This window comes from Polypterus senegalus, chromosome 7 (assembly GCF_016835505.1).
Source record: "Polypterus senegalus isolate Bchr_013 chromosome 7, ASM1683550v1, whole genome shotgun sequence".
Taxonomy (NCBI): Eukaryota; Metazoa; Chordata; class Cladistia; order Polypteriformes; family Polypteridae; genus Polypterus; species Polypterus senegalus.
In genome coordinates, this window is record NC_053160.1 from 179,973,271 (window position 1) to 179,997,786 (window position 24,516).

At 34.2% G+C, this 24,516-nt stretch overlaps 1 protein-coding gene across 2 annotated transcripts in view; it reads right to left on the reverse strand.

Moving 5' to 3' along the window:
- Nucleotides 1–497: 497 nt before the first annotated feature.
- Nucleotides 498–24,516, reverse strand: part of smad2 (SMAD family member 2) — a 102,466-nt gene continuing 78,447 nt past the window's right edge. Inside the window, exons 3-11 of one of the 2 annotated variants that reach the window (XM_039759668.1) lie at nt 19,464–19,553; nt 18,308–18,501; nt 15,875–16,009; nt 14,671–14,745; nt 14,376–14,429; nt 7,411–7,623; nt 7,145–7,282; nt 5,152–5,296; nt 498–2,199 (exon numbers count right to left, since the gene is read on the reverse strand). In XM_039759668.1, coding sequence (XP_039615602.1) covers nt 2,076–2,199; nt 5,152–5,296; nt 7,145–7,282; nt 7,411–7,623; nt 14,376–14,429; nt 14,671–14,745; nt 15,875–16,009; nt 18,308–18,501; nt 19,464–19,553 — 1,168 coding nt within the window. In that variant the 3' untranslated portion in view covers nt 498–2,075. The remainder of the gene's footprint in view (nt 2,200–5,151; nt 5,297–7,144; nt 7,283–7,410; nt 7,624–14,375; nt 14,430–14,670; nt 14,746–15,874; nt 16,010–18,307; nt 18,502–19,463; nt 19,554–24,516) is intronic. The other variant, XM_039759669.1, reaches the window with a different exon arrangement.

Sequence of the window (24,516 nt, forward strand, 5' to 3'; positions counted from 1 at the left end):
TTTCCTAGTTGGTCTCCCATCCAAGTACTGGCCAGGCCCAAACCTGCTCAGGTGGAGTACTTGTTCTGAAGTGCATGTGGTATGGCTGCTGGCATATTTTAAGATGGTCAGACTATTAAAATATTTAAAATAAATTTCTGTATTACAGAAATGATTATTTTTTTTCTGCAATTCTACTAATGAATATGCACATTCTATTACCAAATTGTGGCTCTTGGATCACAGCTTGATTACCTATGACTAGCTGATTGTAATTTTCTATACTTGCCAATTACAAGAGCTATTCTGTCCTGTGCCTGCTGATGTCAGCATAAGTGCTGACTTTCTCTCAGAGGTTATTAATGTTACTAGAAAATGCAATATTCAAGAAAACAAGTGAAATGATACCAAAGGTAGTAGTGGTAGCATTGTTAAATATTCTACTAAATGGAACAAAATATACACACACACTATTAAAATGAAAATCAAAAAGATACCAGTAAAAATGACCACCAATATTATGAGAATTAAAACCTTTATTAGTGTATTTATGTAGTCTGCATATGCAACACGCTTGAAGCTTATTGTCTCTAGTTCACATGTTCTACCAACGCCAAATTTTCTTCAGGTAAAACAAGCTCAAACATTTGACTGCTTTGCCAAAAATAATAATTAAAAAAAAAAAAAAAAAAGTCTGGCCAATTTTTCATCACTATTTGGTATCACTTCCGCACACATCTTTATGGCAAAAACAACCCTTTCGTTTGGCCTCTATACAGCCGTTACAGATTCAAAGCTATAACACTGGCCACGTTTTTGTTGTCAAAGCTAATCACTAGTTGCACTTACAAAGTACAATTGCTAGTGTAATAAGAAAGAAATTAACAATGAAAAAAGAAACATTTAAAAATCTTGCTACTGCCACAATAGGAAAAATAATGACAGACAGCAAGATCACAGTCATTAGTAATTTTACATAAGTGTGTATGTTTCCATCTTTAAACAAGTTACAAGAACTCCCTTTTCTGTAGAAGGGAGGAATACCTTGTTAGACCCTTTGTCTTGGCTTTCCAACAATTTCATTGTGAAAATTAAGGATCTAAACAAATAATTCATGTTGATTACAATATCACAATTATGCAGTATTCTACTTGACAAGGCAGCATGCCAAATATTTTAAAAAACACTATTCTTTATTATATTATGTTGTTGAATAAAGGCTCCAGTCAAAGGCATTTATTTAAACTTTAAGACGTTCTGTCGCATCACTGCATTAAAACGTCCATGAACAAATATACTTGACCAATTCTATGTCTGTGGCAGTTGAAATGTTGATGGGAAAAGGAGGAAAAAAAACCCACAAAAACAAAAAAACTTAAGCAAATGGTATCAACTTAAAGCACTAAGGACTTCAGATTTTTGTTTTTAATTAATAAATCTTACCTTTATCTTTTATTCTTTTTCTTTATATGCTACTTATTTAGAAGGAGGAAGTGGCCTATACCTTCATTATAATAAAAAGAACTGTACTAAAAGTGAAAAGTTTACGAATTATTAAATTACAAAATCGTACTATCTAGTCAAAATGGTATTTACACCCAAAATGGAATACATTTTGTATTAGTTTTCCTCAAATTTCGCACTTATTGGAAATATGCAAAGTGCATTTTAAGGGAAACTTTGAATGCAAAAGTAAAAAAACAAAATTGCTTTCAGGGATCATGAACTAAGATGGCTGCTCTGTGCTATTACATGACTTAAGAGTTGTGCTGTGTTCAAAAACAAAAAAAAAAAAAAAAAGGAAAGAAAAAAAAAACCTTTCTTGCAGTGCTATGCCAAGTATTACAAAGTCTTCTAGAATGGCCCTGATTATCAATTCCACATTCAAGATATCCGAATTCTACTGACTAATACATTTAATATTAGGGATTTGGAGACAGAATTAAACAAGGTGCATAAAGCTGATGGGACATCAAGTGCCTTTTTGTCTGTTTCAACAGTGAAAAAGTCTGTAGGGGTCACCAACAAGTACTATGAAAAAACAGGTTGTCTATTATTCAGACTCCAATACATGTCTTCCAGTCCAGAGTTGAGTTTTAGGACATGCTTGAGCAGCGGACAGATGGGGATCCCATTTGTGTCAATACTTTATCCAACCACTGCAAAGGTCCATTCAGGTGTAGTTCAATCCAGCAAGGAGTGCTTGTCACAGTCTGACGTCTGAAAAATGGAAAAAAAGAAAAGTATGAAACTAAGCAAAAGCAATAACATACTCTTAACTGTTAGTGTATTTATAACATATAATTAAAAACACCTACTTCAAACAGAAAATGTTAAGAACATTCCACGTTTTAAGGGGAAACTGATAGTCTTAAAATAGTAAACGCCAGTACCCAAGAATTACTACCTAAAATGGGCATTTTAAACTTATTTACATACAGTTAATGGCCCATTATATTTTAAGGTTAACTGAATACTCATATTTACTCGCTTAATTTGCACTTTTCTTGTGCAATCTAAAATTTAAGAGATTCTCGTAGCTGCAGAAAAAGATACGTTATTTTAAAAGATGACCAGCACCATGCAACTGCTTGTAGATTCTTCCACGAGCAGTAGAAGTGGTTTAGTACAGTAAGCAGATTCATGTGCAGAAACATTACTTTCCGATTCAGCTTCCTTTTACTAATGCAAACGTCATAGGAAAGTGTTTATCTAGTATGCCTATATTTAAGTTTTGTATCTTTTCTAGGTTTTATGTTGAGTGTACATTGGCATTAACAACGAGGTCCTGAAGCGTCTGAACAGCTCAAGTAGTTTAGCTTAAAACAAGCCATATTCTCTACTTTTGCCACCTTTATTTAAACAATAAAAAGATCACTCATTTGTTTGTATATTTGCATCTCTTTGAAAGCAAGAATTATAGGATTGTTATCAAGTGTTCAAAGTCCACTGAAATTCTTAACTGCACGTGCTAATCAACATTGGCATTAATAAAGTTAAATTTTCTTATATACTTGATGTTTCCCTATTAAGGAAATAGTCATTTTCAATTCATGCTTTTGTGTTACTGATGGTCAAGAACTTTCCAAAAGAGGCATAGCTGCATTAATCAAATATGAAGAGAAATATTTTGGAAAAAATCAAAGTGCCCCATCCACAGTTTTCCACTTTACACCCAGTAGAATGACCTTGCATTTTCCCCAACCAACACTGTCTTTATAACTTTATTTTACTTGAGTGTCAGATTCTTCATGTTTTAAGAAGATTTTCTATGGGGACCACCCCCCAGCCAGTCCAGACTACAGCTCCCTACTTTTAGGTGTAAAATAATGATGTGTGTAAAATTTTTAAAATTTCTCTACTATGTAAATAACTGTTAAAAAGGTGGCTTAATCATGACTATGTTAATGTCTACTGGCCCACTTGTTAAAAAGTAATGTGTAACAAACGCTTTGACCCTTTGTCTCTGGTTCAAAGCATGTCTTATTTGGCTACCCTTCTGTAATTCTAAAATAAGATCAATAAACAAAGTCAGTTTAATATATGTGATGGATGGCCGGCTGTTTATCCCGGTCAATACCCCCAAGCCGCTAGGTGGAGCCCTCCTTGCAGCATGGAGGTCCCCAGAAGACCAGCAGGGCATCATGGACAATGTAGTTTTTATGCGCAGCCCTGCTGGATGCCATGGGGTCCACTAGGGGATGCTGCAGGGAGGAATAATGGATAGTTTCCCTACACCCCGGAAGCACACGTGGACAAGAGGAAAGAAGGAAGAAGGAAAGAACTTGTACCTGACTCGGAAGTGATTGAGAGTCATATGGACTGGGGATTAGGAATACTTCCGGGTCAGGAGATATAAAAGGACTGTGGGAGCTCCCAGAAGGCGAGCTGAGCTGGGTGGAAGGGTGGCAACGCGTCTGGGAGTGGAGGATTGTATTTGTGATTTAGTATTGTGATTTATACGAGTATTGTGCTGGAGAGTGTGCTTTGTGCACTGTGGCCATTGAATAAAGTCAATTTGAGGACTTTTACCTGGTGTTTGGAGTCGTGGACAGGGGTTCAAGGAAGCGAGAGCGCCCCCTATCTACCACATCATCAGGAATTAAAACTGAACAAAAATAAATGGCAGAAGTGTAAACATTTCAGTAAAACAATTGCTATTTGTGGTTTGTTTATATCTATACCACATTAACGCTTTCAGGGCAGATGTCGACTTTTGTCAAAAGGAGGGGTGGATGCAGGTAATCAACTGTAAATGGTGAGAAAACCTGCCATTATGTTTTAGTTAAACTCTCATTGCTAGAAGGAAGTTAGCTTCATTGGTCTGTCTTACGCTTGCGTGAGTAGTGAGAAGCAAACAACGGCAAAAATGGCATCGACATCTGGCGAGAGATTGAAGTGAATGTGTAAAGCAAAATACTCCATGGACGTTTTGCATATTATCGCTGAATTGGACTCAGACTTATCAGATTCTGACTTTGATACAAGTGATTTTAAACAAATGTGAGGTACCAGCATAAGCTGATTGTGGTGCTCAACAGGTTTGTATAGCTGATGCAACTATGGCAAAATTTGCCTGGGAGGACCGCCATTTACAATGACAAGAGATACAAACCAGATTGTGATGCACCGTGACCTCTGCTACCACCCCTCACCACACAAAGACAGCCTGGCAGTCAGCCTGCTGCACATTCCTGGTAAACCTGCAGCCTCAGCATGCAGCAACAGATAATTTATGTAGATTTTTGTGTGCTTTTCAGAAACTTATGTTTTTTTAGAAAAAATACTCAGCCCTCAAAGAGTTAACACAAATTCACAAAAACCAACCTGAGGATACTTGTTTTGTTTGTCGATGGTAATGAAAATTAAAATACACCATGCTAAATACCAATCGATTCACTGCCATATATATATGTGTATGTGTGTGTGTATATACACACACACACACACACACACACACACACACGTCAAAAATAACAGCACGATTTAAATCAAACATTACTGACAATGGCTTTGCAATAGTAACTGCATCAACAATATGTAGTCTAATCATTGTTATTTTAAGACAGAACTGAATTTTAAAGAAGTCTATCAAAATGAGAAAACTGAAAAAAAACCCACACACAAAAGTGCCTTTATTTATTGCTCAAGGAAAAGGACTCTAAAGCACACCTGTATTCTGCACCCCATCCTTTGACAAAGCTCATTCTAATAGTGCACATCCTTGTTAGCTGGTATACTGCTTCAAAGCCTTGATTCACAGACTGTGCAAGAAGAGCAGCAAATTCTTGATTGTTAAAAATCTTTAAGTTGCAGCCTGTAATAAAAAACAAAAAAAGAAAATTTCCTAGTGATTTAACTTTCATGAAATGCTTACAGTAAGTTTATCTTATAAACAATGTAAGAACTATTGAAAATATCACACAAGGTGCATTAAATGTTAACACACACACAACATGATGGATTTCAATAATCACTTCAGACTGTTACGAAATAATTTCTATAGCTACATATGCGTAACGTGCAACTCAGTGGCCTTTAATTTATGAAAATATAATTTTACTGTGTAGAAATCAACACAAGTACACAAATTAAGCAATTTAAATAAGAAACGGAGTAATATGTAAAGAGAGTTCAGACATGCTCCAGAAATTAAACAGGATATAAAATCCAAATAAACTGACAAAATATACCCAAAGAACCACCACAATAAACAGGATGATCAGTGTGTATATTCCATTCTCTATAAGGCAGAGATAATACGAAGCTATGATGCAGAGTACTTTTTGTGATCACTTCTTAGATATTTTATATATTTTGCATCACAATATGAAGTTGATGTCAAATGCAATAAAGCTGGACAAAGTCGGCAATGAGCTTATAGACAATGTAACTGTAGAAAAAAAAGATCTGCATGTCATACCTCTGTAAAACCATTTTTGGTATAATACATGTAAAAAGTAACAAGATATTTGGAAGAACATGCTAAAACTTATAAAATTTGGGAAAAACTTTTCATTCAATAACAAAATCTAAAGACACTGTATAAAGAATTTATTCAATGACATACAAACACAAAAAACCACCTTATATTACACATACATCATCACTTTATTTTATTCCCTGAAAATTAAAATGGTGCAAAAATGTTTTCTTCGTTTTCTGAATTGTACACCTATCTTTGTCCTGATCCTGAGAACACTATAAGAACAGCAACCAATTGTCAGACTAAGACCATCTAATTTGATATTATGTCAACATGAAGCCGTGATTGGCTGAACTGGCTGAAACAGTGACTTAGTACAACAAAATTGCATGTCAACATCCATCATTCCCCAGCAAAGTTATTCCATTGGCCTAGGAAAGATTACTCATGTTTGGAACCTCATACAAACATTCACTTTAAAATTACAATATCAAACTTGAAACTGACATGCCAAAAAAATCAGTTGGCAGCAATCAATATACTTCAGGGTGGGTGTGGTTGGGGAGGTAAAGTAATCAAAAAATATTTTTTTTTTTTTCTGTCTGGGGAAATGTAATGAACATAAAGTTTTTGGCTTAATTCTTAAAATGTACAAGTCTAAGTCCCTGTCTATTAAATGTATAATTCTACATAAATGATGATGGGTATATATTTTAATATTCTAATGTATCAACAGTGACATTTATTAGCCAGATGGTGAAAACCTTGAACAGTGAATTTATATTACTGATGCATAACTTAAAGGTCTAGATGTAAATGCTATCTGTAAAATTAATTATTAATAAAAAAAATATCACTTATAAAGTGATTTTACAAGCTTACATCTTTTCCTGTGAAAGAGTTCATTAAGGCTGCAGTTTATTAAGCAGAATTGTGAAAAATAAAATGTATGTAAGATAATGTCATTGATTATCTTATTTACTCCTAACTACACAAATGTATGTGAAAAATGTGGTGTGTGTCACAGTGTGTAATGGGATGTGAAATGACCCACACATGAAGGACAACTTAACTGTTAAGACAAAATAAATTAGGAAAATGCAAATATTACATTATACCAATAATTTTATCTTAGAATATTACATCATACAAAAACAGAACTGTAAGGAATAAAAACAGTACCACACTATTAATATTAGCGAAAAACCCAAGGATATATTTTTTAAAAAAAAAGTGTACCAGGTGGAATTTTACAGACGGTAGCAGGATGCCAGCCATATCTCTGATTACAATTTGGACTTTGTACAAAAATTGCACTGTCACTGAGGCACTCTGCAAAAACTTCTCCTCCAATGTAATATAGTCTCACTCCTCTTCCTAGAAGCAATTAAAGAGTACATTATAAAAAAAAAATACAATGTTTCTGAACTTACACTTAAATTGTAATTTAGAACATCTGCCAGAAAGAAGTAATCTTTATTCATCAGACAAAAGTTTCTGTTTACCTATGTGTCTCCTTGTCATCTCTACTGTTGCATTTCTGTTGACATTGGAGAGCAAACCTAGACAAAATCTTTCAGAGTTTGATGGATCTGTAAACCCATCCACAGTCAATGAGGGCTGAGATGCATGAAAGGTTTCTCCAACTCTCTGATTTAATTCATAGTATGCTATAGAACACCAAAATGCTGGCTCGGAGTACGTCACTGGCTGAAGATCTGTTTAAATATAATAATAATAAAAAAACAAAAACAAAACACCATTAGTGACCAACAATCCTTAATGCCTTTAACATGTATAAAATATATAATATAGACCATGCATTAAAGACTGCAGAATAAAACCTATGTAAATGCAGCAAACTATAGAGTGTATATAACTACTCGAGTTATTATTCTTGTGTAATTTAATATATGTGGAGCACATATGCTATATAAAGTACTTGAATTGAAATACAGTTCATTTACTAACCAGGGTACCTTAACATTCAAAGTCAACTGAAAGTAAATGTGAGTTTACACTGGGAGCTGTAATTTCCACCCATAGTTTAAATAACTTCTTCTAGGCCCAGTAGTTACTCTGAATCAGCCAGGTGTCATAGACCAGTGTGAGTGCATGCATGCGTGCAGTTGGGTCTTGCTACGCTTTAGCATCAGGTCTTATTTTTGCCCACAACCACTAAATTAAAATATAAAAATGTATATTCAAACATTAACAAAACAACCTATTTTAACAGCTAGTTGTGAATTTCATTTAAAATTATTACCAAATACTTGCCCAACATGAAGAAAGTGTGCCCAAGAACTTGTGCAATTTCTTTATTACCCATGTTTAAACACTTCACATGTACACAAAATCTGAATAAAGACACCTTAAACTTGTTGTGTGCAGGAACACTTGATTTTCATATGTAAACACTTCCAAGTTACAAGTATTCTATTAAGCGATTTCTTCGTCTAAACTCTATGACGACAAAAATGATAAACACATGTAAAAAACATGATATTTTGGAATTTATTTATGCTAATATATGTGGGTGCCATCATTTTGGAGAAACATTTGCAAGTTTAAATCAAGACATGCAATGATTAGCACTGCTACTTCACAGCTCCAGAGTCCCAAGTTCAAATACCAATTCAGACACTGCCCATGTAGAGCTTGAACATGTTCCCTATATCTGTATGGGTTTTCCTCCCATATCCTAAAGACATCAATGTATGATTAACTGTAGTAACTATAAACAGTTTCACTATGACTGAGAGTGTCTAAGTGTGTACACGTTTTCTCTGTAACAGACTGATAATACGCTCAGTGTTGTGCCAAACTTGTACAGATATGCAGATTAGAAAACTGATGAATGGACTCAGCTTCATATTTTCAAAACAGTAAAGGTAAAGGATAAAAACAAAATAGAAAACATAGGAATCTTGACAGTTTTCCTCAGATTATTAAAGACATATTAGGAAGAAAAACATTGCAATATTATACTTATCTATTCAAAGAAATGTTAATCTGTTGATGCCAAAAGTAGCCTGAAATACTTAATTTTCTGTTCTAACAATGTGCTCAGCCAGGATATTGACATTTCTTTACCAGAGACCTGCTAGGAGCATAACATTGAAAATTACATAGTTTTGATTTCAAGGCTTATTTGTACTTTGTGTTGGGTGGAATTGCAACCAAATTAATTATTAGGTGCAACTATTTCATTCCCAAACCTTTTTTGTATCTATCCTTTAGATGAAAGAAAGCATCAATGCAGATGTTAGTAATTATAGCTTTAGAAACAAAGTACATGTTCAAATGCAAACTAAAATAAAAAAAAAAACAAACAATTGCAGATTCAAGCTTTATTGTCAACCATGTAAATTTAAAAATTACACTGTGGCATTACAGCTGCAAAGTCTGTCCCAAGGCTGTTGAAAAAGTGTATTGTTTACACCCTTGTAATCAAGGTTTTAATTATACTTCTGTATAAGCCTATGAAAGCCTTTTAGCTTTGTCTTATCTTTAAAAATAAGAAGTTTGTCTTGATTTCAAATCTAGACTGAATAATGATCTGTTCTCTCTGGGTGTTTTACTTGGCTAGTTACATGAAAACTCATATAGGCAAAATACTAATATACACCATAAGGAAATAAAATTCCTAAAACTAACAAATAACAAAATAATAAAAAAATATTCTGTTGTGTTTGTGTTCAGAGTTGCAGATACTGTAGCTTCAAGATCAAGATTACTACATATCACAGTTAATCAGGAAGAACAGTAAGGAAACCTGGTAATAACAACCTTGCTAGAACTAACCCATTTACAAAACAGAATGACAATGAACTGAATATTGGTAATGGGTGAAGGATCACATAATTCTGTAGGGATTTAATTTTCAGTGTGCAAGGGCAGATTATATACAATGAGGAGATGTTACCCCATGATTTTTAAAAAGCGTATGCATATTCTATGTAGCCTTTCTGCCCTGCTTGGAGGCATTCGTACAAAATAGTTTCAATTAAGATCAAAGTGCATTCAAAAAGACATCCCACAGAAAAGAGTAAAAGCCTTATTTATTGTGTTCGTTATTGACAATAACAGAAGTGCTGACTTTCCATATTAAGAGTGTTGTAAATGATTTTCAGGAATTTAAAATTCAACACCACCTGGCACAATGGCTAATAGTGTAGAGACAATGAATACTCTTATCTTGCCTAATGACTACCAAGTTTTTTTTTCTTTTTTTTGTTATTGGCCTTTGGTTAAATTGTTTTAAAGGAGTGGCACAATAAAAGTTTCTCTCCAAAGATGATTAGGCCTTTTAAAATTAATACTTTGTGGGGTGGTTTACTAATGTTACTTAGCCATTAAATCACATCTTAAGAAATTCATAACAAACATACTTCATGTAGAAATTACTTGACATAATAGGGAATACTTTTCTCTACAAGTTAGGTAGAAACAATATTTAATAGAAAATATTACTCACTATACCATTTGTGAAAAAAAATTACCTTCTTCCTGTTATTTTTTTCCTCTGACACATGTATAATGTTGGCTCACCCTTTGGTAGCTTGGACAGTAGAGAAACATTGTCCATCAACTTGGAGATTTTTAGGGTATTGTGACTGACAGTCTGTGGCTACAAAATTGACAAGCAAACTGCCTTCACATTCCCAATTTAAATTAGCATTAAATTCAATTTTGTTTTTATTAGCACTGCTCACAGTACACTGATACTAATAGCGATGCAAATTTTACACTTTTTTTTAATAATGCTCACAAACGCAACAGTTTTAAGTTATTTCTTGTTTATCAGGCTTTTATCTAGAGCAGTGATGGCGAACCTTTTGAGCTCGCCATGTCAAAAATTCTGAAAATGCCTAACTTGACTCTGCTGATGTGTCACCACACTAAAAAAAAAGAGAAACAATTCTTTATATACTCATTTATTTAAAAAGATACATCCCAATCATGTGTGGTGCTTTGTATTATAAAAGTAAAAGAAAAATCAGTGTCTTACAACAAAGAAAATGATATACACACTGATATATCACCGATAATTGGGCTTAAAATAGTGCACTAATATATTACGCAACTTTTAATAGTAATTTTGAATTAAACTGAAAAAATATGAAACACATTGCATTTGATTGGACATTAATGATTTTTTTGGTACCGAGTTTTAATAGATAAGTCTGAAATTGATGGTAGGTACTTTGTGCACTTCAACAAAGCAGCACTAACTTCATCGGCCAGTCGGTTTTTTTTGTACGTCTTAATGTTGTTTACTACCGAGAATAAGGTCTTGCAAAAGTATAACGTGGAAAATAAGCCAGTTTTAGAAGGAATTAAGAGGGATAGTTGAGAGCAATGTAAAACAGCAGATACTTGGAGACTGCACTTGCGCCATTGAAAACAAGCCTCCGGTTCAGCAGTTAGAAGTCATCTGACCCGTGTGGCTGCCATGACGAAAGTTGATGTGCTGATATGGATGGTAATAATCCAGTTTAAGCTCTGGGTGGTGCAGGGTCTCATATTTCTTATATTTTGGTTCGTTCAGCTTTCTTGATAACTCAGGTCTTGGCAAGTCACCCAAAATGTTGTGGCATGTCAACTTTGACATGTGTCATTGGTTTGCATCACTGATCTAGTGCATCTTTCTAGGATGCACAGAAACGAACATGTACATCAATATATAAAAAAACGTAATAGTAGGATTGAAATAACTGGAAAACTATTTCAAATGTAGGCATTTTTGTGGTAATACTGTTTGTAACAATGTTATGACATGATTAACACTTTTATTTTCATATCAATTTCTCAGGATACTCGCCAGAAATGCCTCTAATGCTTCTGTCCCTTTAGGTCTAAGTTTCTGCTAATCACTTTGTACCAGTTACACCTACTATATATACTGTATAGTATGATGGAACAATAGAGGTAAATGTAGTTCTACCATGTGATACTGGGTCTTTGAGACTATGTCATTCAAACTAAGTATATTTATGAAGTTTTCCCAAAGTTTTATATATGAGTTATTAACTGCATCAGTAATCCACTTGCCTACTACAGATCTTAACTAGATTTTTGAACAATGATGTGATAAAACTCATACCAAAAAATTAAGTGTTTTATTGAAAACGTTTGTTTTAAGCAGTCAATGACAAACTAATGTAAGATAGCACTGAAATGCAATATAGAAGTGGGGTTTGGTGCTTAAAATGTGAACAGCATACAGAAATAAACTGTAGGCTGATCAAGTAGGAAAATATAACGGGAGCTCATAGTAGGATCAACATAAAGTTTGTTGTTACTCAAAGTAAATGTACAAACCTGTGAATCTGTGCCAAGATCTTTTCATTTAAACCAAGTTTTGCAAATAACTTTGGTAAACACTGGATCATCACTAGGCAGACCCACTAACATGCAATGTTTAGTTTTAAAGTTAAAGTAACAGTACTGAAGTCTACTGAAACGTTTACAATGATGGTCATAATAACACGATAAGAAAAGCCTGAAAAGTTATTTAAGTAAAACGATCCTCGTTTGCCGTAGATGGATAAGCTGGCTGTCCTGAACTGGACTGGAAGTGATTTGCGGCTTTGGCAACATGAAACAATATCCAAACATACAGTGCTCATGTATGAGTTTAGTTCTCCTCTGTATGAGGTAGGAATGTGACCTTCATGTTCAAGCCAATTTACAGATTTTAAAGGAGAACATATTTATTATTTATTTTTAGCTGCAACAGCAGCACTGTGTCAGGAATCAAATCTGGAAGTGACCTTCTTTGGTACTAGATGCATGGTGCATTCAAATTAAATTGAAAGTCTCAATGTATTCAGGCTCTCATTGCATTTGAGATTTCAGAATATAGTAGCAACATTTAAAAACAAAAATGAAGGCCATATTAACTTTCTGGATCTTTTGCCTCTACATTTATAGACTTGTATTTAGGCTCCTGCTACCTGTTAATGGCTTGCATTGTGTCAGGTCTTAATTTTCTGTTGTTGGTACTGCTGGCATTTTTCTTTTTTTGCTTTAAGCCAGATTGCTAGGCAAGGGGCAGAAATGACAATGGAAAAATCAAGCCCAAAGTAAGACAACCCAAACTTTATCATTTCTAAAAACACTATTGGGCTTTCTTGTTAACAGTACAGTAAGAATAGGCATAGGAACATTGAAAAGGAACTGTACAATGAACACAAACACCAAAGCAACTTATCTTGAAACGTAGTTTATGATTTGTCACACCCTTACTATACAGCATATAGTTAGTCTACAAGCTTTAAAAGCTCCATGCAAAAACATCCTGTGCTGTTACTGCTACATTTGGCATGTACTACTATTTGCATTTTTACATTGTAGCTGTGTTTTACACACAATCCTTCATTTAAACTTGCATTTAAAATTTGGCAGGTATACTTTCAATCCCTTCACAGTTGCAGTCATTGCTAGATTTTTTTAAATTAAAAAACAGTGCTGATTTACTGTGCTCATCAGCTTAAATATTTGATCCTACACTATAGTCTTCATGCTCCATGCTGAAGGTATACATTAACTAGTATTATGAATTACCAGTAGATAATTTTTGTTTGCTACAGACCTACAATAAATAAATCAATAATGCCAAATAAAAAAAAACAAAAGCCAAAGTAAATGAGTAAATAAGTGGGACTTTAGGCGGGATTTAAATGTCAGAACAGTGGAAGCAACTCAGATATTAAGTGGCAGCGCATACCAATATTTTGGGATGGCCACTGAAAAAGCTCAATTCCCATACCAAATGTACTGACAGCATAGCACCCACAAGAGAGATTGGGAAGAACATCTGACCACCTTGAAGGTAAAATACTTAAGAAAATCTGAGATATAGGAAGAATCTAGGCTATTTAAGGCTTCAAACTCAAATAACACCTTAAACTCAATCCTATTCCTACCAGGCAACCAAGAAACAGAAACCAAGACAGGAGTGATAAGCTCCCTTGTCTGGGAGGCCAGTCCTCAACCTGTCTGCAGGACTGACAGACACCAAAAAACAAATGAGTTACAGTAGTCAAGCCGATTATAAATAAAAGAACGGATATAACCGAATGTATATGGCTAAATAGCAGGACTTCTAAAAAGAAGATCAGCCTTAAGATGTTCAGATGCTCCAGGCTAAAATCCTTGTAATGCAGTGCAAATGTCTAATTGTAACTATTTTTACCTCCATAATCCAGCATTTGGACTGATAATGAAGCTTTCAGCTGAAAGAAAGGGCACTTGTACTTTTCATGTTTTAAATTATGGAAATAAGCATTTTTTTTTAAATCTAACTAACTGGAACGTGCATTGATTAACCAATAGATTATCTTATCAGTTGGTAGGTCAAGCTCCAAATCTGATAGCAGTTGGAGTAACTTCCTGCAAGATAAAATGTTAACATTTTATACTTAAAGAATCCCACTGCATATAAAATAAATAAATAAATAAATACCCATGCTGTGATTCACAGGCGAAAGCGTACTGGGTGATAACTCTGCTGGTGAACCTAAAAAAACAAAGAATTATAAATAAACCTGTAATGAGAGTTATAAATTCATTATCCACTGACTGTAACAGAGGCTCAAATCATCTGTAGGTAACTTTGTAGATAATGGATAGTAAGGCCATAAGGCAATCATAAAAACAATGCTTATTTTTATTTTTAATGCAAAGCTAAAGAAAATGTACTTTATTCACAGTTTCTATATTTTACGTTGAACCTGTACATTTTGTATGAGGAGTTTTACCTGTGTCCATACTTTGGTTCATTTGTTGATCACTTGTCTCACCATCTTCACTGATATAACCAGGTGGTGGTGTTTCTAAAAAGAATATATTAAAAAAAATATATATATATATATATATTAAATGATAAACATGATTCATTATTTTAAGCACAATGCAAAGGAATGAATGTAACACTGCTAGAGAAAGTCTAGCCTAGTCTGATTCCGAGACTGAGAGGTAAGAGCTACAGTATAAGATGAGCTTGAAGGAGTTAAACTTTTTTTAATTTTAAGCAAACAGAGATTAATAGATGATAAGATTAAAGTTAAAGTGTATCCCAGCAGTTACTTAAATTGTACAACTAGAACACGGGCACATGGCTGGAAATGTCAAGGTAAGATTTCACACAAATGTTTGAAATGTTTTCTTCAAGCAAACAACCATAAATAAAAGAAATAAATTACAAAGCAATGTGATGGAAAGTAGGTCTTTTAGAGACCCTCAAATCTTAACTTGATGTTATTTCAATCTATGTTTTTGTAGGTAAATGTGACATATACCAAAATTTAATAAGTTCTTTAAAAAAGTATTAACTGAACAGATTCAAAATTGTTAACAAGACATGTGTTAAGTTCTAATTTTATGTTACAGATATGCTAGCTAGAGAGTGATTAGAGCTGTATTCAAAATACTGATGCAATATAGCGTGAATAAACTCTTGCTGAAACGTGAACTAATGCTGTCATTGCTGCATCAATACTGATGCACTAATTTTCATACAAAGCACGTGAGCTTGAGAAAATGGTACCATGTTCAAACATAAGACAGTGATCATTATATAGTCCAGTAGGTGGCAAAACTAGGCTCTAGATTCCAAAAAACGTTTTAACAGAAACAGCTACAGCTAGCACCACTGAAACTCAAAACAGACATCTTAGCACATTCTGGTTTTATAATAAAAAATGTTTATCAGTTATGTTGTCATAATGTTAATGTATCATATCATCTTGTAAACGTTTTATATGCATCTTTTATTCTGAAGTCGCTTGCAACAAACTCTTCCTAATAATGATTTATATTCAAGAAAGTTCTTAACAAGAGTACCAATAGAAAATTGAATGAACTATACCACATGTAAAGCAGTGTAAATTAACAACAACTGCTAAGGAAAAGTACATGTTGAAGAGACACACACACACACACACACACACACACACACATTACCTGGAATATAATTATTCGGTGGTTCAATTCCAGCAGGGAAATTAGTGTTTTCAGGTATGGAATGGGTATAGTCATCCAGAGGAGGCAGTTCTGTCAGAATTTCTGTGTGTCTTGGCACAAGAACAGGTGGTAAAACTGGAGCAGGATTAGACATTATGACATTAGGATTAATATGCACTGTTAATTTCATTCAATGAATAGTGCTAGTATCTGTATCATCTATTGAACAGTACAATGTTACATTTACTGATTTTACTGTTAAAATTTCATCTTTGATTTAAACAATTAACAGTAGTCACCTGTCTAAAAAACTAAACATTCAAAGAAGTTAACAAATACTACACACAGACAACTGAAATTTAGTTTCCATTTAAAGGCCAAATCTAATTCGGCAAACAAAAATCAGGAGTATATATATATATATATATATATATATATATATATATATATATATATATATATATATATATATATATATATATATATATATATATATATATATATGTATGCACAGTTGAAAAAAAACCCATGTAACATTCTGGAATAGCACAGTATGAATGACAGGCTTGATATCTATCATGACTGCCAGTACTTTCTATTCATGCTTAACATAGGCTTTACTTGCTATAAGAAGTAAACACAACTAAAATATGTAGAACAGAGTACAGAGGAGGTGACTAATAAAATGTAACTAATACGAGCTATGTATTTAAGTAAACACTGCTCAGCCAGAGTTTCACTTATAATAAATAACATTGATGAATAACTAGATTAAGACAAACTTAAATATTTCGGCATGTATAAGCAAAACTCAAAATTAACACTGAACAGTAGTTGTACTTTGAAAAACAAAAATGCAAGTCAATAGCTAAAGATACTATTTCTAACTCTTCAGTAATTCAGTATGAAAGCATTTTCACCTTTTAATTTTCTAACCATTATACATTACTATACAGTTAATATTACTTGTGGGCACCCAGTTTAAACTCAAAACATACCATATGTTTTTTTTTTTTTTTATTCATTCAAGGGAAATGCACTTTTTTGCAATCTTTTCAATTACCATAAGGAAATTGTCTCTGAAGAGTCTCAATGGTTGGGAACACTTTGCAAAAAGGCAAAACAATGCTTGATTTGATAGAGAAGCCAGATGGCCTTTATCATTTATTAAGTGAATTAATGCTAGTCTTGCACTAGACTATAGCTTGTATATTTTTATTTAAAGTATAGATGAAAACAAAAGCTTTATGTCCCTTGACCTTACATATTTTTTTCACTTTCATGAAGCAATGAGGCTAGTCTTTTGCATTTTAGGAAGTAAAATTTTGAACATTTAAAAAAATGTAATATTTAGCTTTTTAAACAAGTATACTGCTCCGTCCATTTTTTTGATTAAAAAGTTTTAACCTTTTATTTCTTCTTTACAAAATGAAAAACCTACTAAATTTGCAGTGTTTGGAAAAGCCAACACTTTTATTTCTATAATCAATGAGTATAATGAGACACCTTAAAAATGATTTAATATATATAGCAAAGAATATTCGCTTATACTTCTGAAGTGGTTGCTTGGAAAAATTTCATACAGAACTACTATAATATTTAACTGCAATCAAAGTTCAAAAATTGTCTTGAATTCAAAGCTCCCCCCTTCTTCTCTGATGAGGATTTCAGAAAACACAAAGAAACTGGGCTATCTCTTCGAGGACAATATGATCTTCCACAATGAAAACTAAAGTGATCTGCCACATGGGAGGGCAGAATAAAGTACCTGCAGTACTCTCCACTTCTACATTATCTTTCAGCTTTTCATTTCCTCAATGCTACCAAGATAAGCTGGCGAGTAGATTTACTGTCTGAAAGCAGATCACAAATATGACAATGTTGGAGAAAAAAAAAATTCTCTACAGGACAACAACAAACTCATTGTGAGCCCTTACATGACAAATTTATTTCTGAGGACTAGAGGTGTCCTAGCAGTATGTTTTAGTATTGAGTCTGTTTAACACGGAAGCTATAAAATAAAACCGCTCTTCAGTTCACCATATTCTCCATTCTCAGCTAGGCTATATTTTCTCTAGGTACTTTAAATTCTACATAAAACTACGAGGGAAAGGCATATAACTGTCTTACACATTTTACATTTTATTGCAGAGAGAAAATGCAAGGCAGAAGCTGGACCAGCTTATATTTGAAATGTCAGAACAGAGTTTGACCAAAAGAACAACTAAATCTTTGGAATATTTTTTACTACAAATTAGACAGTTAAGCAACAGAGATATGTTGCAGTCTTAAGGTTTTCATATTTGCTAAATTAGCACATAAACAGAAATATGTATTAAACAACTTTAAAAGATCAAAATGCCTACTAATATTTTTTTTCTTATAAAGAGAGAGAGAGAAAAAAAAAAACAAAACACAAGAACCCATTCATACCTGGTGTTTCCACCCTTTGGTAGTGATAAGGATTAACGCACACCTCGTCCTTTTTAAGATTAAAAGCATATTCACAAGTCTCAATGGCTCGTAATTCATGATGACTGTGCAGATCCGGCCACCTCCATAACCGACAGTAGATGACATGTGGTAAACCTTTGCGGTGAGAAACCTGCAAACGTCCATCAAGAGATCTAAAATGTCAAACAAAAAATGAAAATAATCAAGGCATGAGTACCTAAAATAGCCGCAAAGCAAGTGCAATTTACATTATCAACCATTCACACGGCTGTCCATATATGTTTAACAGCACCTTTAATTTGGATAAAATTTATAGTTACTGAAAAATGAATTTACCATAATGTGCTTATTTGTAAAATGAAGAATATGATCTTCTGGCTTTCCAAAAGAATTAATACGACAACTTAAGAGAGGCACTAATATTGTATATGTTAGACAATATGTATTGAATGGTTAACATTAAAGAACACTTGAATGAACTAAATTCTTCTATTTCTGATGGACTACAAGTAATGTGCACTTGTATTGCTGTATTTTGAACTGTATTTCTCAGGTGATTAATTAAGAGCCAATCAACAACTTGTTGAAAAAGGTGGAGGATATGAATGACTGTAAAACAAAAAGGGGATGTAGAAAATAACACCCATCTTCTGATGAAAATACGGCACCACCAATGATTCCTTATGTGGGCATCTTTGAGTGTCTATACTTTTCCTGGCTCCCACTTTTTGGTAGCAGATTCAGAATTCATCTAATTAAATTACTTGCTAATTACACAGTATGTTGTGCACTTAAGAACACATTCTACCTACTGTACAATTCTGAACAAATTTTAAAACAGTACACACTAAAAAGAAAATATATATATATATTTTAAATAATGTATCAGCAAAACTGCCATCTAAAAATGCTTCCTTACTTCATGCAGGAGAAGGTTCTCTCTGTCATGGCCCAAAACAATTTTGTTAAACTAATCTCTTTCAGGAATAATATGCATATCAATGTTTTGGATCCTTTGTAGCTCTAAAGACTGTTCCCAGTTACTCATGTTTTAACTTCCCTAACTGAAACAATTTTAAACTCAGAAAAAGTTACACTAATCTTGTTTATTTGCGACATAGTTTAGTATATTCACCTGGTTTGGTCAGGATAGCTGTAAAGGCCTGTTGTATCCCACTGATCTATCGTATTTGGTGTACTCAGTCCCCAAATTTCAGAGCAATTGCTGTGTACAGAAATCAAAAGAAACAAAACAAAAAAAAAAAAATTGATGTAAACATGGGGCATGGTTCATTCAAAAAATATCATGGTGAAAATAAGACATGGGAACAGACAAATTAGTCTCTTTTATGTGACAAGTAATAGCAGCCAACAAAAAGTAGAATTCCTCCTCATTTAAATTACGAGATCACATAAAAGAGGGCTACAGAATGGAATGAAAAAAAAAAAAAAGAAGGTGTAGGGAGTGGAGGGAGGAACACGGACAAGAAAAAAGTAAAAACAGTAAAACTTAAGATGTTTTAGAGTTTAACAGTTAGCTGCATTAAATATGAATTTCCAACCTTATATATATATTTTTTTTTTTAAATACGAGAACTGAATTAAAACCTACTACTGGTGAAATATGTTTCTTCTTCAAATTCTTTCAAAAGTTATTCTAATGTGTGTTGACTTGGATGAAAAAAAAAAAAAAAGAACAACTAGATAAACACTACTCATTTAAAACAGCCAGTTTGGTGATGGAGGGGGGGAAAAAACATAATATTAAAAGAAAATACCGCCTACATCTTTAAAAAATGAATATATGCATGGAGGTTGGCTGCCAAAGAATTATTTTAAAAGGTAATACATGAAGTGGGAAAACAAGATGTGCATATTTAGATACGGTTTTTAAGTATAACTAGATTAGCCTGTTCAATATAAAAAAAATGCATGACAACCTGACTTTCCTTCCTTTTACAAATTCATCCATTTATCTTTTTAAGCCACTTAATATCTTTTTTTAAAATTTACAGTACAGAGTGTTAATTTAATTTCTAAATTAAACCCTCAAGGTACTGCAAGAAAAGTTTCACGACCCCAACTAAAATAAACATACAAGACTTGACAAAGATAAATATACGACAGACACTGACTGAATATTAATTTGTTACTGGAAAATAAAACTTTACTGTTCTATCACCAATACAGAGCTCCACCTTTACAATACAAGTTATTTACTTTGATACTCATGCTTTACTCCATTAAATGATGACAAAGATCATTCAAACTAAATGGAAAGAAACTATCTCTGTGCGAAGCATCTGAAATACTGACATTGAACAATGCCTTGTTTTTATGCTTACATGAACAGAAAGCTTCACTCAAGATTTTGGCAACTGTGAAAGGCTCAATTCTACCACCCACTGCACTAAAAAGAATGCTAATAGTAGATCTGAGAATGTACACTTGGCATCACTAAGTAGCTGTGGGAAACTGAAAGCTTCAAATTTAAGAATAAATATTTTTAAGGGGTGAAAGGAGGTGGTGGTAATGAGTTAGAATGAAAAAAAAAAACACCCTCAGTCATAATTGTGGCATCATTTGTAAAGCCTTCCTTGCATTTCAGAACAACTGGCAATGAATTTGGGTTTTAACAAACTCTTCCTGTTTATTTTATTATTATTTTTTTTTGCCTTTGACTGACTATAAAGTTAGGTTTCTGGTTTACTGATGAGACATCACAATTACAAAGATATTCTTTATAAAACTGATCAGAATTACAATAACTGGACACCAAAACTGAGAATGCACTGTTAATTCTTCAAGTACTACCAAAAATGATTTTTTTTTTGTGCAGATTTCCCCATACCCTAGCTTTACCTAATATGCACTATGCAATGAATAAGAAGAAAGAGAAAAAAAAAAAACCGTACAGCAGCAGTGTGGTTCTGGAGCTCGCAGATAAGGCAACAATGTGGTGTGAAGGATTTTGCACATGAAACAGATGAAAGGTGAAATAAGAAACTGTACTACTTTAGTGTGCAAAAGTGTACTCTAAAACAAAGAAATCTGATACCTACAGTATTTCTAACAACTTCAAGGAGATGCATTTAGACCATTTAAGCAATTGCTAACAGGCTAGCAACTTTATCTGTACATTTTCAATGTAACTTAGTATCTGACATATGTTGAGATTTATTCTTTTTTATATTTTACACAGGCACATGACCCTGCCCTAGATAAGCAGGCAAGAAACATGAATGGATCTCTATAGGGGTGGGCAAAAGTAGGTTTACAGTTGTGCCTTGTATGCAAGGCTGGCAATTTGAGACAGCCTCTTAATTTTTCAAGCCAATGTTAAACTACAAAACAAATGAAAAGGAAGACGCATTAAAACTCCCCTTAATTTTTTCGCAAATGAATCCATCTCCACTGGATAACACATCTTGAAAAAGAAGGTATGTCAAGTCTGGTCTAGGACCATCTGTGCTAGCGACAGCTGAACTAGGTCTTCAAAAGAGTTTGTACAAAATGGCAATTTCTGCACATATACTTCCTTCTGGATTTTGAAATGTAAAATTTTTCAGGTCTTTATCAAAAGGTAATTTAAGATCTGACAGATATGGCAGGGACTTGGTGATACCAGGAACCTATCCCAAGTAATGTGTACAGTGTAACATAATCTTCAATCATTTTGTACGAAGGCTCCAAATTAGTGAGATAGTTCAGTGTTACAGGATGCCACATCCTAAATTTACAGAAAAGAAAATTGATATTTTTTTAAATTGCACTGTTTGTGGTCCGTGTACTTTTTGGTATTTGAAATTTCGTTTAAAAGGGAAAAAAGAGAGACACTTATTTGATTTTCAACTTAAAGGGGAAAAATGAAAAACGCCAAATAAACACTTTTTTCCTTTTGTTCTTTCGCGCATCAGAAAAGAAAAATGCAAGAAACGAGAACGAGAAAATGCCCTTTATTTTGTAGCTACATCAATTAAGCAAAGTTTGCAAAGCTTGTATTTTTACCTGAAAGATGTGACTCAGATTTTCTAAAGTCAAGTCCTCGTCCTGGAGTGTCACTCTTTTACTGTTCCAAAAAACAACGTAATGGTCCATCCTATGCTGATGCCAGTGTAACTTCAAGGCCGTCAATCGATGTGTTGTGAGTAGGACTGTTCGCACGTGTCGTCAGAAATCGCACAGAAGAAGAAATACTTCCAGTTTCAGACAACAAAAATCTGTTTTGTTGTTTTTGAGCTATTACACCTCATTATTTGAATCACAAATCAATTCAGAAAAGTATATGTAATTTTAAGTTTATGACTGTTCTTTGTTACCATAGAATTAAAAAGTACCTTATTTTCCCTCACTTTATTCTTGAATCAAAAATCAATAACTGAAAATTCCTTTCATTTTTGCTTCTAAAATGAAATATCAAATACCAAAAAGTACACGGACCGTTTGTGCACATTGTGTGCAAATAACGAAATTATTCAGTTCAGATTGCTTAATTTTTCTATGGGGTTTAGGAAAATATTCAACCTAATGACATATTCAGATGAGATTAGTTTTATACCGGTCGGGGGTTTGGGTAAATTAAGTGCCAGTACACACAGGAACTCTATCGGCATTTTCTTTTTCTTGCCTTATTGGCGTATCAATACACACAATCAGTTCAGACCACATCAGCAATAGCAGCCCTATATGTATTATAACAAATATATGTTCTTTGGCACCTACAATCGGGACATACTACTACTTCATATACAGTAAATTGTACATATCACAATATGGAACCCTCTGAAGGAACACCCCACAAACTCCCTGCAGCTTGGTCACAATCCCACCATCACCTCGTCATTCAGGATGCACAACGAGTACCAGCAGTTCTTTTTTGTATCTTGTATTTCAGGAACTGGGTAAAATTAACTATTACTGGAGGACCTCTATAATTTTATTGTTACATGAATTATTCAAATGATGGAACTACTGTATACCAACATTTAACGTTGGCTTACTTTTGACAGAATTTCTACAGAAGGTAGAACGTTCCATAATCTTTACTGAGATGTGAACATGGAGTCTATAAAAAAAAATCTGCTGACAACAGTTATTCAGAAAGGACAAAAATTTTAAATGTCCCCTGGTAATATACTCAGCAAAAAAAGAAACGTCCCTTTTTCAGGACTGTGTATTTCAACAATAATGTTTTAAAATCCAAATAACTTTACAGATCTTCATTGTAAAGGGTTTAAACAATGTTTTCCATGCATGTTCAATTAACCATAATCAATGAATTAACATGCACCTGTGGAATGGTCGTTAAGACCTTGACAGCTTACAGAAAGTAGGCATTTAAGGTCACAGTTCTAAAAACGCAGGACACTAAAGAGACTTGTCTACCGACTGTGAAAAACACCCAAAGAAAGATGCCCAGGGTCCCTGCTCATCTGCGTGAACGTGCATTAGGCATGCTGCAGGGAGGCATGAGGACTGCTGATGTGGCTAGGGCAATAAATTGCCATGTCCGCACTGTGAGACGCCTAAGACAGCGCTACAGGGAGACAGGAAGGACAGCTGATCATCCTCGCAGTGGAAGACCACGTGTAACAACACCTGCACAGGATCGGTACATCCAAATATCACACCTGCGTGACAGGTACAGGATGGCCACAACAACTGCCCGAGTCACACCAGGAACACACAATCCCTCCATCAGTGCTCAGACTGTCCGCAATAGGCTGAGAGAGGCTGGACTGAGGTCTTGTAGGCCTGTTGTAAGGCAGGTCCTTACCAGACACCACCAGCAACAACGCCGCCTATGGGCACAAACCCACCTTCGCTGGACCAGACAGGAGTGGCAAAAAGTGCTCTTCACTGATGAGTCACGGTTTTGTCTCACCAGGGGTGATGGATGGATTCGTGTTTATCGTCGAAGGAATTGAGCACGTCTGGGACCTGTTGGATCGCAGGGTGAGGGCTAGGGCCATTCCCCCCAGAAATGTCCAGGAACTTGCAGGTGCTTTGGTGGAAGAGTAGGGTAACATCTCACAGCAAGAACTGACAAATCTGGTCCAGTCCATGAGGAGGAGATGCACTGCAGTACTTCAAGCAGCTGGTGGCCACACCAGATACTGTCTGGTACTTTTGAATTTGAGCCTCCCTTCATTCAGGGACACATTGTGAAACATTTTTAGTTGATGTCT